The sequence below is a fragment of the Carlito syrichta genome, unplaced genomic scaffold, assembly GCF_000164805.1.
Source record: "Carlito syrichta isolate Samal-C Ts95f unplaced genomic scaffold, Tarsius_syrichta-2.0.1 Scaffold304017, whole genome shotgun sequence".
In the NCBI taxonomy this organism is placed as follows: domain Eukaryota; kingdom Metazoa; phylum Chordata; class Mammalia; order Primates; family Tarsiidae; genus Carlito; species Carlito syrichta.
In genome coordinates, this window is record NW_007248113.1 from 171,442 (window position 1) to 184,742 (window position 13,301).

The 13,301-nt window shown below is 39.1% G+C and overlaps 1 protein-coding gene across 3 annotated transcripts in view; it reads right to left on the reverse strand.

Annotated features, from left to right (window-relative positions):
* Window positions 1-2,106: 2,106 nt before the first annotated feature.
* The window catches only part of TRMT11 (tRNA methyltransferase 11 homolog), a 54,481-nt gene continuing 43,286 nt past the window's right edge, over window positions 2,107-13,301 (reverse strand). For all 3 annotated transcript variants that reach the window (XM_021713058.1, XM_021713059.1, XM_021713057.1), the window contains exon 12: window positions 2,107-2,686. In XM_021713058.1, the coding sequence (XP_021568733.1) occupies window positions 2,555-2,686 (132 nt within the window). In that variant the 3' untranslated portion in view covers window positions 2,107-2,554. The remainder of the gene's footprint in view (window positions 2,687-13,301) is intronic.

A 13,301-nucleotide genomic window follows, 5' to 3' on the forward strand; every position in this document is an offset into this window, starting at 1 on the left:
ATCTAATTTCCTGATGTTAAAAAAGTCAAATCCGTGTTTGAGTATATAACATATTACCTTAAAAGTTATTTCCATGTCTTAAACTTTTAAAGCACATTTTTGTACCCAATAAAATAAACACACGCTCTACAATTTATCCAGTGATGTTAACTCATACTCTACCTTCCCGTACCAAACTTGAAATAAGGTTTCTTAGTTATAATCACCATAATTTTTAAATTCAGTATTTGAGTGAGTTTTCTCAACAGAAAAAGTGTCAATTCTGACTTACCTCTCAGAGCTTAAACAGTTTGTAATTGTTTTATTGCTCAATCCTTGTATTTAAAGAATTAGTCATGAGGAAGTCAGTGGCGAACTGGCCCAAAGTTAGGTCATCCCGGGCGGGAAGTGGCTGAGAAAATTGTAGCAGATTTTAAACTTTTCAAAATCTGCTGGCCACTTTGGCTAAACACACCAAAGACCACCTACTCCACTATTTCCTCCCAGCCACCACAGCAAAAAAGGAGAATCACCAGAATGGATAGAAAGGAGGCATTTCTGATGAAACACCACCGAGGTAACCATTTGGAGTTTTTATGGATATTTAATATATGCCAGAAACAAAATTATAGATTTCTTATATTGTAAACATTAAATAGGCCAGTCTACAGACCACCTAGGAGTCCTGCACAGACTGTACTGTAAATTCAAACTATAAGACTATCTGAAAGGCAAGCATTTTGCTAGGTGATATTCCTGCTGTAAGCACATGAGAAATACAGCAGTAACACAGAAAACTAAATCAATCCTGAAAAGGATCTGCTGGAACTTGTACAGAAAGTAATAAGATCCTGATGCCAAAAATTAAATCTCTTAAAAAAATAAATGATAAGAAGGCTTGAGACCTTTGCTCTAAAATCAAAATTAGTTGGAAGTGATCAGGTTTTGTGTTCATTTCTGAGTACCAACTTTAACATAAATACACAGAATTATACTCTGAGGCTTGTAATGTTTCAGGAACGAGAAACTGAACTTACTGATAAATATAAAATTAAGCTTCACAATAGGAATAATTAAAGTTTCAAAGAACTCCATTAGTAGTAATAAGAAATAATTTGAATTTCTCTTTGAAATGTTGGATAACTTTTAAGGACAAAGTGACTAAAATTAATGTTACAACTTTCCAGGCCATTTGGACTCATTTTTGCAACAACTCAAAAAGGAGACAAGCTAAAATCTCATATCCCATATTGAGTCAGCGACAAAGCTTCAAACTCACCTGCCAGATAACCTCAGAAGACTTTATATAAGATGGTTTGTAACAGAAATACTGAAAATAAATCATCCTTGAATACTTTTAGATTTTCCCCAGCGTACCACAAATCACATCCAGAAACCCAAACAGATATAATCACTGAGACATTTGAGATGCACTGTTGAAACCCAGAGCTGCAAGACAAGACAAGGAGACAGCACGAAGCAGGTAGCCTGACATCTCTTTGCTTGGGCAGCACTGGGCTTCGGAAGTCCTAAGCCAAACACGTTAGTATCGTGAGTCCATAAAAGTCAGTAGTAACACTAAAATAATAATAACATAAATAAAATAGGCTCTGGTTAGAGAGAGAGGATCCGTTTACTGCCGCCCTGCTGAGGTACATCTGACCACCAAAGGAAGGAAAGCTATTAGCATCCTGAATTAATGGGTATAGTGGTTTTCAAACAAGATATTTTCATGATGGACACAATGTGGACTCAGCAAAGTTTCTCCTTCAAGAAAAATATAGCTTCTATTTCAAAGGGCACTGATTAGGCTTAATACCATTAGGGAACCATCAAGGATTTGTGTTGTTGTTACTGCTTGTAACTATCAGTTACTTTCTAAACCAAAAATTGTGGGTCGTTAACTTGACCAACAGTCAAAGTTTAGGAATGCAGGGACAAATCCAAGGTACAGAGGAGCTTCAGTTGTGGACAAAGCCTCAGGAGTTTGGGATCTTTTCAGGTTGTCAAGTCTTAGCCCTTCGGATCATCACCATTATCACTGTTATAACTTCCTTGCCTGGACATTCTAAATAAAAATTCATCTTCCTAATCACACCCCCCCCTAAAAAAGCATTAAACACGACACAATTTTAGAAAGTCTTTATAAGGTTTATAAGTGACAATGTAAATCAATATAACCAAGAACCAAATTAAAAAGTCTACCTAATGAATAAGTTCTTAATAGCTATTAATTGCTTATAACATTCCAGCAAATATGGTTAAAAAGTCAACAATATTAACTCCCTTTATAGATTAATTGTAAAAAAAACCAAACAGTTTTGAGTCCATCTCCATTAATACTTGAAAGTACAAATATAAATTAAATAAGGTTCAAAAGACTATATAACACATACAACAAAATAGTTTATAAAACAAAGAAAACTTTAAAAGAACTGCTCAATTTACTTTGTAACTTTTTTTATATAAAATATTTTAAAGCAGGGCATATTTTCTGGATCATACATGGAAGATCACATCCAGACGTCTTTTCTATCAAATCTTTATTCTTTCTTCACTGTCAAAATCTTAATGTTCATTCCTGGGTTGATTTTTCTTCCTTGGCAATTCTTTTTGTTACTCCACTAAAATATTTTTCACGGAAGGAATTATGACCTTGGTATTGTAGAAAACGATCACTTAGCAGATGTGAATACTGGTCCTGATTCTGTTTGGTTGGAAAATACAAAATATAAAGATATTTAAGTTATTTCCCTAGCTAACTTGCAACCAAAGCAGTCATTTACTCTAAGTAAAATCTCACTCTGGGGTGCACACTTGTTTTTCTTTATAATCTGAATTAGAAAGATACCATTACTTTACATCCACATCATGCTTAGATATCCAAAGTGTTTTCACTTACTTTACCTTATTTGAGTCTCACAAAAATCCTCTGCACAGAGGACAAAAACTTTTTTTTTATTTAGAGAGGGCAAAGAGAATAGCTCCAGGTAACACAGCCAGGACTCTAACTTTCTTCTGATTTCTAATTCAGCACATACTGACATCATCTGCACCTATGAGTAAGAATGATCAAACAAGGAAGCTTCTCCTCAAGAGAAAGGTGTGAAAAACAAAAACAAAAACAAAACAAGAGAAAGTGTGTCCCAACAAACTATGGCATTTGTATGATGTCATATAGACATACAAAACTGTGTGGGGCCATATCCATACTCGGTTGATTAAATTAACAATTCCCGGCAACTTAAAGTAATCATAAGGCATGAAGACATAGACTAAAAAAGACATTTCTACACTTTTAGACGTAAGCCCAGTAAGGACTGGTACTCAGATTGACATTTAATTAAAACATGAATCTGGATTAGAATGTCAAACATATTTTGGCTTAGAAAACTGAGGTTTCAGCTAGGAAACACTGAAACATCAGCTTCTCATCCACTTTCACTAACCAGTTCAAACTGTGAATAAACCCATTAAAAATAAAATCTCATGTCCCATGCACTTCTGAACATTTATATTCAATTACACGTGAATTAATGTGATTTTGAGGCCAGGTGTAGACACTATTATAAAACACAAAGCCTAAAATTTTATCCTGACTTCAGTATCAAAATGACAGCTAAAAAAATTATATACATAATACATGTGGACTATAACAATCCTAAAAGTATTTTTTGTATTTTTGCTTATGCCTGGGTAAGAGCTTTCCTTCCCCTCTATCTAACATTAACAGAAATCCTGGATTAGCCAAAACAATGTTGGTTCATTTGCTTATTCAGAAATTGTTTTTGCCACACATATTTTTAAAATCACACAAAAAACCCAAATTATTAAAAATTAAGCAAGCCCAAATTCCTGATTCATTACAAATAAATAGGTGGCTATTTAAATTTTATTCACGAAGTATATATTACAGTTTTAAAATCCTGAAAGCACATGAAAATATGTCAATGTTTACTAACTTCAGGCTACATACAATCCCCCAAAAGGTAAATTGTACGTAGTCAACCTATAGGTATACAACTAAAGATACCAAATGAAAGGTAACATTTGCCAGATATTTATTATGGGCCCAAAACAATACTAAATGCTTTATATGCATATCTAGTAAAACTCATCAGCTCTGAACAACAAGTGCACTATTACTACCATTCTACAGATTGAGGGCTTATTTAAGAGGACAGGCCCGAGATAATAGCAGGTAAGTGGTGGAGCTGGGGTTTGAACACAGATCTGTTTCAGATCTGCACCAGCAATCTTCACTCTTAATGACAAAGTACACAATAAGGTTTTCTCCAAAAGAACTACACTTTTAGCCGGGCTTGGTGGCTCAGCCTATAATCCCAGCACTTTGGGAGGCTGAGGTGAGTGGACTGCCTGAGCCCGTGGGTTCAAGACCCGCCTGGGCAGGTGAGACCTCATCTCTACAATAAATCAAAAAAATTAGCCGGGCGTGGCAGCACGCACCTGTAGTTCCAGCTACTGGAAGGCTGAGGCGGAAGGATCGCCGGAGCCCAGCAGGTCGAGGCTGCAGTGGCCGGGAGCGGCCACTGCACTCCAGTCTGGGCTACGGAGTGAGACTCCAACTCAAAAAAAAAAGAACTAGACTTTTCCCTGACTCAAGAAGCAGGAAGAGCCCTGAGAATGAACAGGTGATGGACTGAGCTCTGACAGTTGAGCTGCCCACCAAGAAAGAAACAGAACTGGATCAAAGTCTCAGAGTCACAGTTCTACTGAGAGGATGTATTTCAACAAACTTTCATACGAGAGGAGCTGCAAGGAGCCACAGAGATGCTGAGGGACAGCAAGACTCGAGGAGCACAGCCGGCCTCGCAGGTGGGCTTAAGTCTGCTTCACATCTCAGGATGATGCAAAGATAACAGCAACACAGAACAAGGCTCCAGCACTGAACCTCAACTGCTTCCTTTCAACTTTTCAAAAGTCTGACTGAAGTCACAGGAAAGAGGACATGCCATCAACGACTCCTCCAGGTATTCTAAACTCTGTCCTTAGGTCAAATAAGATCACTAGAAAACGTGTCCTCTTCCTGAGCTGCATTAGCTTGATCCCAGCAGGCTGTTTTTCCTCGGGTTCTATTTTAAAGCTGTATCCAGATGTGTCGTCTCTGCTGCACTATCTGTCTCCTAACAGTCCTTGGCATCATTCTCCACCCAGGCATCAAAATCAGAAGCCTGGGACGAATTCTTTCTTTTCTTCTCACATTCTGTCGGTTCTACAACCTTAGCTTGGGTCCCCTAAAGATCTCAGATCCCCTTCTCTCCACCCACAATTCCAGTCCTTTAACCCAGGCCCCCTCATCTCTTCCTTCCCCAAACGCCCCGCTGTCCTGCCGTCAGTGGGTCCCGCTCCAGTCTATTCTCCAGACCGAGACCGAGACCAATGCATTAAAATGCAAAGTTAAAATCCAAGTGAGTTGAAATTTCCCCCAGTCCTCGGGCTTTTCTCTTGACACGTGGGAATTTGATTCAGTTACACACCAGCTTGCTGAAGGGCACCTCACTTTCCTGTACAGGAGTCTGAACATGGTCAGGCAGTGAAGTCCCCAGCTCTACCCTCCTGTGCACTATTCACCCTGTGGCCCCTCCAGGCCGTAGGACCACCTCCCCCTTCGAGGGCACTGGGGCCTTTTCGACGAAGCATCCTAGAGGGGCAGTAGTGAGGAGGACGCGGAAGGAAAGGAGCCTGCGATTCCAGCAGATGGACACAGGCTCAGTCCCGGTGTGCCAGCTGACCTCACTGCTGTCAAGCGTCTGACAAGAGGGAGGAGGAAGGCAAAGGCCAAAGCACAGTGGAAAATGGACTTCCTTCGTGGACCAAAGCGAGAGCATAACAAACAGCGTGGCCTTGACTTGAAGGAGAGACACAGGCAAATTGGTAATAAAAGCAGAGAATATAAGGCTCAGAGTCAGACACTGGGAGTGGAGAGCAGATGCCCGAAACACCCAAAAGTAAAGGTAAAAATCTATGCTACCTAATGGTTATCAAGAAAACACTACTGTTTATGATATCCTTACTGGATTCCCTCAGACTAAAGTAAAAGCAAAATAAGCCCTTGACAGAATGTGTGCTGTGTTCGATGCTCCAGGGACACGGTGGTAAATACAAGCTACTGGAGAAGCTGGCAAAGACCATGACCTTAGAAATGCAACCTCTGGGGGGAACTGTATTTTCCTTATTTCCCAGGTAGTGGAGAAGAATCCGGGTATTTGTTTGGGCCCTGTGCTGAAATATTCCCTTTCTTCAAGACCAACTGTCTCCTGACTGAAACAACATTTACAACAGAAACTGAAAAAACCTGAAAGCCCACATCCCTTGTCTTGCCAGGGACCTGGCAAGAGCCAGTCCTGGGAGCCCAGTCCTACTTCAGGACAAGCCAGGCACTCCAGGGACTTGGGCTACGATTTTCACCTAAGTGGGAAGGCCAGGGTTTATAAAAAATTCCTCATGAAAAATGCAGTCGAACTATGGTCTAACACATATCATTACATACAATCATACCCATAAATGCCATGTACCTATGAACAATACACAGGTAAAATATACACTGTCCATATGAAACAGACTGTACTAGATGCAGCCTTCAGAGTTTACGTCACCCTAACACCAAAGAAACTGGCAAACTGGATTTTTGTTTCCTCCTCTCCATCTCTCTCTCATCCTGTCTTTAGTTTAGTTGGCCAGACTTACACTCAAGAGGATGCTGCTCAACTCGACGTATTTTTCGTCACCTTCTCATGACTCTTCTCTATTCACATTCCCAGCTCATCTCGGCCAGGAGTGACAGCAGGTTTTCTTTTTCAACTCAGCATCTCCGAACCAAAGTCTGCTTAAAAGGGGAGGAGCATCCTCAAGCAACACAGTCTTTGGTCTCCCTCATAAACTCAAGCTTGCCCCAGTGTTTGACTTTGGGTTTCTAGAACATTTCCAAGTCTGTCTATCACTATCCATCACACCATCGACGTATCACAAAACCTGAGTTCTGCCCATTTTGGTCAGCGAGAAATGCCTGACAGAAAATAAAATCACATAATTAGGAAATGCCAAGAGAGAAACCTACGGTGATAAAAGATTACAGAACACCTTTCCCAAATTTTTGAGCTATTAGTAGTAATAATGGAGATAGGAATAAAATACTAAGGCTACTGATTACATTATTATATTTTTTATAACCAGAGGTTAAGAGATTCTGTAGGAAAATCTGTGGTAGCCACAAATGGCTACATAAGGGAAATATTCAGCTTTCAGACCTATCATTAATCCATGTATTGCAATCAGTAACTGTAAATATTACAATAAATATGCAAGTTATGATTCAAAAAACTAATTATATTTGCTACCAACTGTTTACATAAGTTGATTATTTGATTTTCTGCATCTTTTCACAGCAGATTATTAACTAAGTTTTGCAGGTGGGGAAACAGGGGCCAAGAGACCTGAGCCAGCAAGTACTGCACATAAGCAATAGGCATTGCCAGAACTGTACCCTAAATCAGTCTTCAAAGCGCATGCTTTTTCCATTATGATGTTTTTAGTAGCAATTGCATCAAAACAACAGCTAAAGAGTTAATTTCCACAGAATGGATTCGAGGGTTGTGCAAAACGGAGCCTGACATTTAGAGGACATTCCTCACTGAACAGCAACACGATGGTAGCACACATTTCAGATCTAGACTTTTAGACAGAACCCCTTCTGCCACTGTCCCGCCCAACCAATTTCCTGTCCTATCAGTACTGCTAATTCTGAACATAAACCACTCGAGGAATTTTAACGCGCTTGCCAAAGAAACCAAAGGAAGGCTTACAAGTTGGCAGTTGACTTTTATGTGTACACTACTACCCTCTGCTGGCTGGAGCAGACAAATCCTTCTTTGCAGTCTTCCTGAGGTGGATCGAAATAGCTGACCGCAGAGCAGCCACCCACAACTCTGACAGTCAGGAGCACCCCATCTCTCCAGTTGTCTGTGAATCCTCATGGCTGTGAACTCTAGATGTTTGTAAACTACACATGTTTACAAGACCAGGATGGCCTTTTCCTCAGGCAACTTTCACATGATCACACCATTTCATTTTGAAAGAATAATGTGAAAGAAAAATGGGCATGGTAGCCCCCAGCACTTTGGGAGGTCCAGGTGGGAGGACTGCTTGAGCCCAGGGGTTCGAGACCAGCCTACGCAATGTAGCAAGACCTCATCTCTACAAAAAAATCAAAAGAAGTCGCTGGGTGTAGTCGTGTGAACCTGTATTCCAGCTTCCTGGGAAGCAGAAGCAGAAGGATCATCTGAGCCCAGGAGCTCAAGGCTGTGGTGAACCGTGACTGTGCCACTGCACTCCAGCTGGATGGCAGAGTGAGACCCTGACTCCAAAACAAACAAAAAGATGTGGAAATATACAAATACATAGTCACCTCAGAGATTCTAAAGTGTATCACTGTCATCTGTGTGCAAATTATTCTCTAAAACAAGAAAAGGTATATAAATTGGATCTTCTTCAAGTTAATCCTTAATTATTTTTACAACAGTACATCAAAAATACAGCTTTAAAAAGAATAAAGACATTAAAAGGAAAGTACTTCAGTCATTTAAAATTTAGTAAATTTTAATCTAAAGGGGAATTAACTCATAAGAAACCACACTGTATGTTCCTGTAGTAACATTTGAAACTGCCACTTTAAATGGCACTAACAACATTCTAGACTATACCATGAGAATATACATGTAAGACAATGTTTCTTAAACTGACCATTATAAACTGCTCAGATTTTAAAGGAAGTAGAGATACTCCTTTAAGAGTTCCACTTAGGTAAAACCATCCTCCTAATTACTGCATTCTCCCAGAAATGTGCTATTCTTTGTATCATCTCCTCCTTAAATAAAAGGAGGTGTTATGATTGTTCACCTTTGATTCAGTATGTCGATTCAGCTGCTTTTTTGGTTTGCTTCTCATAAGAAATGAGGCCTAGGGATCACAGGATTAAAATGTTTTTGTCCTACTGGTTTTTGAAAAGTAATGCCATGGTAATGATAAAATTCAGTGTATTTTCAAACAGAAAACTTTTGGCTAGCTATAGCCATCTGTTCTTATTCTTCCTTCAAATGGATTATTTAAATATTGTTGAATATGATTGCTTTTATTCTAGATAGGTCCAAAATAATCACTGAAAAGTTAGTATTCTTCCTGTAAATACTTAGTGGTAAGCAAAAAAAGTCAAAGCCTGTGAACTCTTAAAGCTTGTACAGTGGTGGAAGAGATAGACATTATACAATATACACCCAGACACAGACTTACAAACTGTGATTCAACACTGAGAAGAAAAGGGCACCTTAGAAATAGAAGGAAACACCTATTTAGAAGGGGCGAAGGAAGAGGACAAGAAAGGCTTCCATAAGGAAGTGACATTTATCTGGGATCCAAAGGATGAATCAAATCTACTCATAAATAGCGAGGAGAAGAAACCATTCTAGCGAGAGGAAACAAAATATGAGAGGATTCTGAGGCTAGAAAGAGTTAAGTCTACTCTGGGACTGGAAAAAAGGCCGGTGGGGCTGAAGCTTGGCAAACAAGGGAGGCAGGTGCAAAATGACATTGGAGAGACAGGCCAGGAGTAGATCAGGTTTACGTGGAGGTTATGGGAAGGATTCTGAATTTCATTCGAAATTTCATGCAAAGTCATTGATGAGATTTAAGCAAGGGAGTTGCATTATCTATTTACATTCTGAAGGATACTCTGGCCGCTGTGTAGGAAATGGAACAGAGAAAAAAATGCTGAAGCAGGGAAGCCAGTGGGAGACTATTACAGCCCAGGAAAGTAGCTCTGCACCGTGGTTCCGGGGTCGAGGCTGAGAATAAATATATCTGCAAGAAAACTGTCATCCACTCAGTTGTGCCAAGCCAGATTTCTGAAAAGTCATCCCTGACATCCATCTCCCTCGCCCCAGCCATCCAGTCAGCCACACAGTACTGCCACATCTCAGTTCCAACACATCCTCCACAATCTCCAGTTCTGCCTTCCTTGGTTTAAAGCCTCATTGTGCATGACCATGCCAGGAGCTGCCTCACTGATACCACAGTTGTCTTTCCACAACTGAGATTTGCCTACATATTGGAGCTAGGGCAACCTTTATAGGACACAAGCTTCTGCTACTCTCCTAACTAACTTCCTCATGGGCTTGCACTTGCTGACAGCGTGAGCTTGAAACTCTTCATATGTAAGGTCCTTCAACCCGAGGCATCCCTTTCTTTAGTTCTCCAGGTCGCCTCCCATTGCTCCCCTGCAAACGTTCAGTGTTTCAGTCATGCTGCGGTGTCTGTGCTCCCTCCACGCACCGCCACCCTTGCCTGTGTCTGTACCTTGCTTCAAATTACCCACCTCTCTTACCTCAAGCACCATCTCCTAAGGTGGCAGCATCTTTCTCACGCTCATGATACCTCTCACAAGACCTCCCAAGACCTTTCTCATGTCCACAATACCTCTCACAACGCCTCTAGTGACCCTTTCTCCTGATGTTCATGTTCTCTCAGAATAAGGAAAAAGCCGTATTCGTCTGCCCAGCCTCAACACTGGCAAAACAGCCCCCTAAACACATGTGGAGTGACGAAAACCATGGCTTTCCCCTCAGCAAACAGGTAATCAAGTCAGGGAAAGAGAGTATGTAAAAATGGAAACAGTACACAAATGCAAAAATTATTAAACATAGCTTCCTTTCCTGTTTCTCATCGTACTTTGTCTAAAGTTTCTCCTGACATCAGATTCTTACATTAATTCGGTACATTCACTCTTATCAAAAACTTGCATCCTTCTTTACAGAGAAAAACGTAGTCATCAGGTACGAATTTCCTCAACTTCCTCCCCCTCCAGTCCATCCTCTACTACAAACTGTCACCCACTTGCTTACCTCTAAAGCCTTATCTCTCCCAGTAAAGATGATTAGTTTATAAAATTATTGTTCTTTAAAAACGAGGGACCCTCCCTTTCCAGGGGATAAAGTTGCAGAGCTCTACAGTCATTCAGTAGAGAACCAAATGGCTTCTATTTCAATTGTCGGTCAGGTTTAAGCTCCCTTTTACTCACTGACAGTTCCTGACAATGAGATAATGATTTCTTCTACCTCACTAGTATTAACCTTAAATAATTTATATTCCCAAGTGACAGTAAGTTTACACAAAACAGCAGTTTCACTGCAAATGCTTGAATACAAATAGCTGATGAAAGTTAATCTATGATAAGTGAAGACAAATCATGCTGTCACCATAAAGACAGCCACAAAACTGGTGGTGTTGATCTAATTTTGTCAGGAAAAGCATGATGATTCATGAAACGAATTAAAGCTATGATATATATTCTTAAATAAGGTGTGAGGAAGAAGGCAAAGAGATGGAAGAGAAAAACAATGGGCAGATTTGCTTTCGTGTAATCAGCAGAGGGTGAACCTAATACAAATGATGGTGCTGAATACAATGGGCCTCAGTTCAGCTTCAGGGTAATTACCCACATCCGGCTTTTGTTTAAAAATCCTGCTCTCCTTATCAAAGCTTCCCACTGTTCTACATCTGGTACTGGACAGTAGCTATAGAAACCACTTGTGCTAAAGTTATACAACTATAAACAGCACTAGGCCATTTCCAAACCAAGGACAAGCAGGTCAAACTCTGGCACCCAATACTGCTAAGAGAAAGCTCTAGCATTAATCTTAATGGGAGCAAGGTACCACTGGAAAGCTTCGTCCCTAAATTAGGTAGTTATGTATTATCCTTTTAAAATTTTTAATTACTCTACAAGATACTAAGTTACCTAGGGTCTACAAAAATATTTTCATATAAAATCTTCATATCAAGAGTTCAGAAAATGAGTAACAATTAACAACTGAACTTTAACCATCTGGCATTCAGTATATAATTTCTTACTAATTATAAAAAGAACATTGTCAATATTTGTGCTTATCATGATGACATAGAAGGATTAGCACTTCCTATATGCTATCTCTTATAATCTATAACTTTATAAAATTCAAAACTTAATCTCAAATATTAAAATTTGAAGTCCTTTAATAATTTAATGAGAATGTATTAGTTACTGTATCTAGTATTTAATTAAAACTAATTAAGTAGCAAAGAATGAGCAATAGACCAAAACACATACAGGTATGCACATATATACTTTCTTAGTTTAATTTGAAGACCATTCCTCTCCTAGGTGACTCTTTAAAAATCTTCATAATCCATTAAAAGAAAAAATGCATATGTACTTATATAAAGACCAAAAATAGGCAAAACTATCTTGCTCGGGGATGAATTCAGTAGTAGTAATAGTACAAAGGAAAACAAGAAAAATGGTTATCATAAAAGTCAGATTAGTAGTTGCACCTGCAGGAAGAGGCATTTATGATCAAAATGGCCACAAAAGAGGGATGTTTCTGGGATGCTGTGTTATTCTATAATCTTGACCTTGGTGGTAAGTACATGGATGTCCACTCTGTAATTATTCATTAAATTGTACATTTATGTCTTGAGAAAAATCCCAGGGTTGACTTATTGTAAGGTCATGAAATGGGAAGAAGACAATGGGCCTCAGTTCATGTTTGAATTTGAACAACACCCGAAAGATAATTCTAAGTTAAATAACCATACAATAAATAAAAGAAAAATACAAAAAAATACAAAGAGGAAAATCTGTCATTCATACCGGAATGATAAAAACAGCTCCAGAAGATTATGTTGATGCCACAGAAACATCCCATTTCCCTAAACCATTCACACCTTGGAATCCTTGAATCGTATTTATATCTGGCAATTGACCTACGCCTAAGATTCTGTAACTCTGGTATTTTAAAGACTGTTTTACTGTCATAGCTTAAAAGCATGAGCAGTAGACCTAGGACCATAAAGACATATGCTCTCTCTTCCTTCAGAGAATTGCTTGTTCTTGCAAACAAGACAGTCATATCTAAACAGCACCACAAGTTGCTGGTTCCAGATCTCTTGAATGATTGCCTTCCTGGAGCAAAGGAGTACATTTTTGCTTTTTTTTAGTTTACCAGAAATAATCATTTAAAGCTATTATGATAGCATTAACTTAAAAAAAATTGTTTATCCAAATCACTTAAAGAAGTGTAAAAGAAAAAGTCAAATGACTCTTCAAGATTTAAACTCAAGAAAAAGTACCATTAACAGCAAAAGCAAATCCATTTGGAACTAAGTAGATCAAATGAACCTGAACACTGAATTCAAGCAGCACCACCTCCAATCTGCTTCTGTGAACCTTTTCCAAATACTTCAAGTGAGATAATGATTTATACACAATGCAA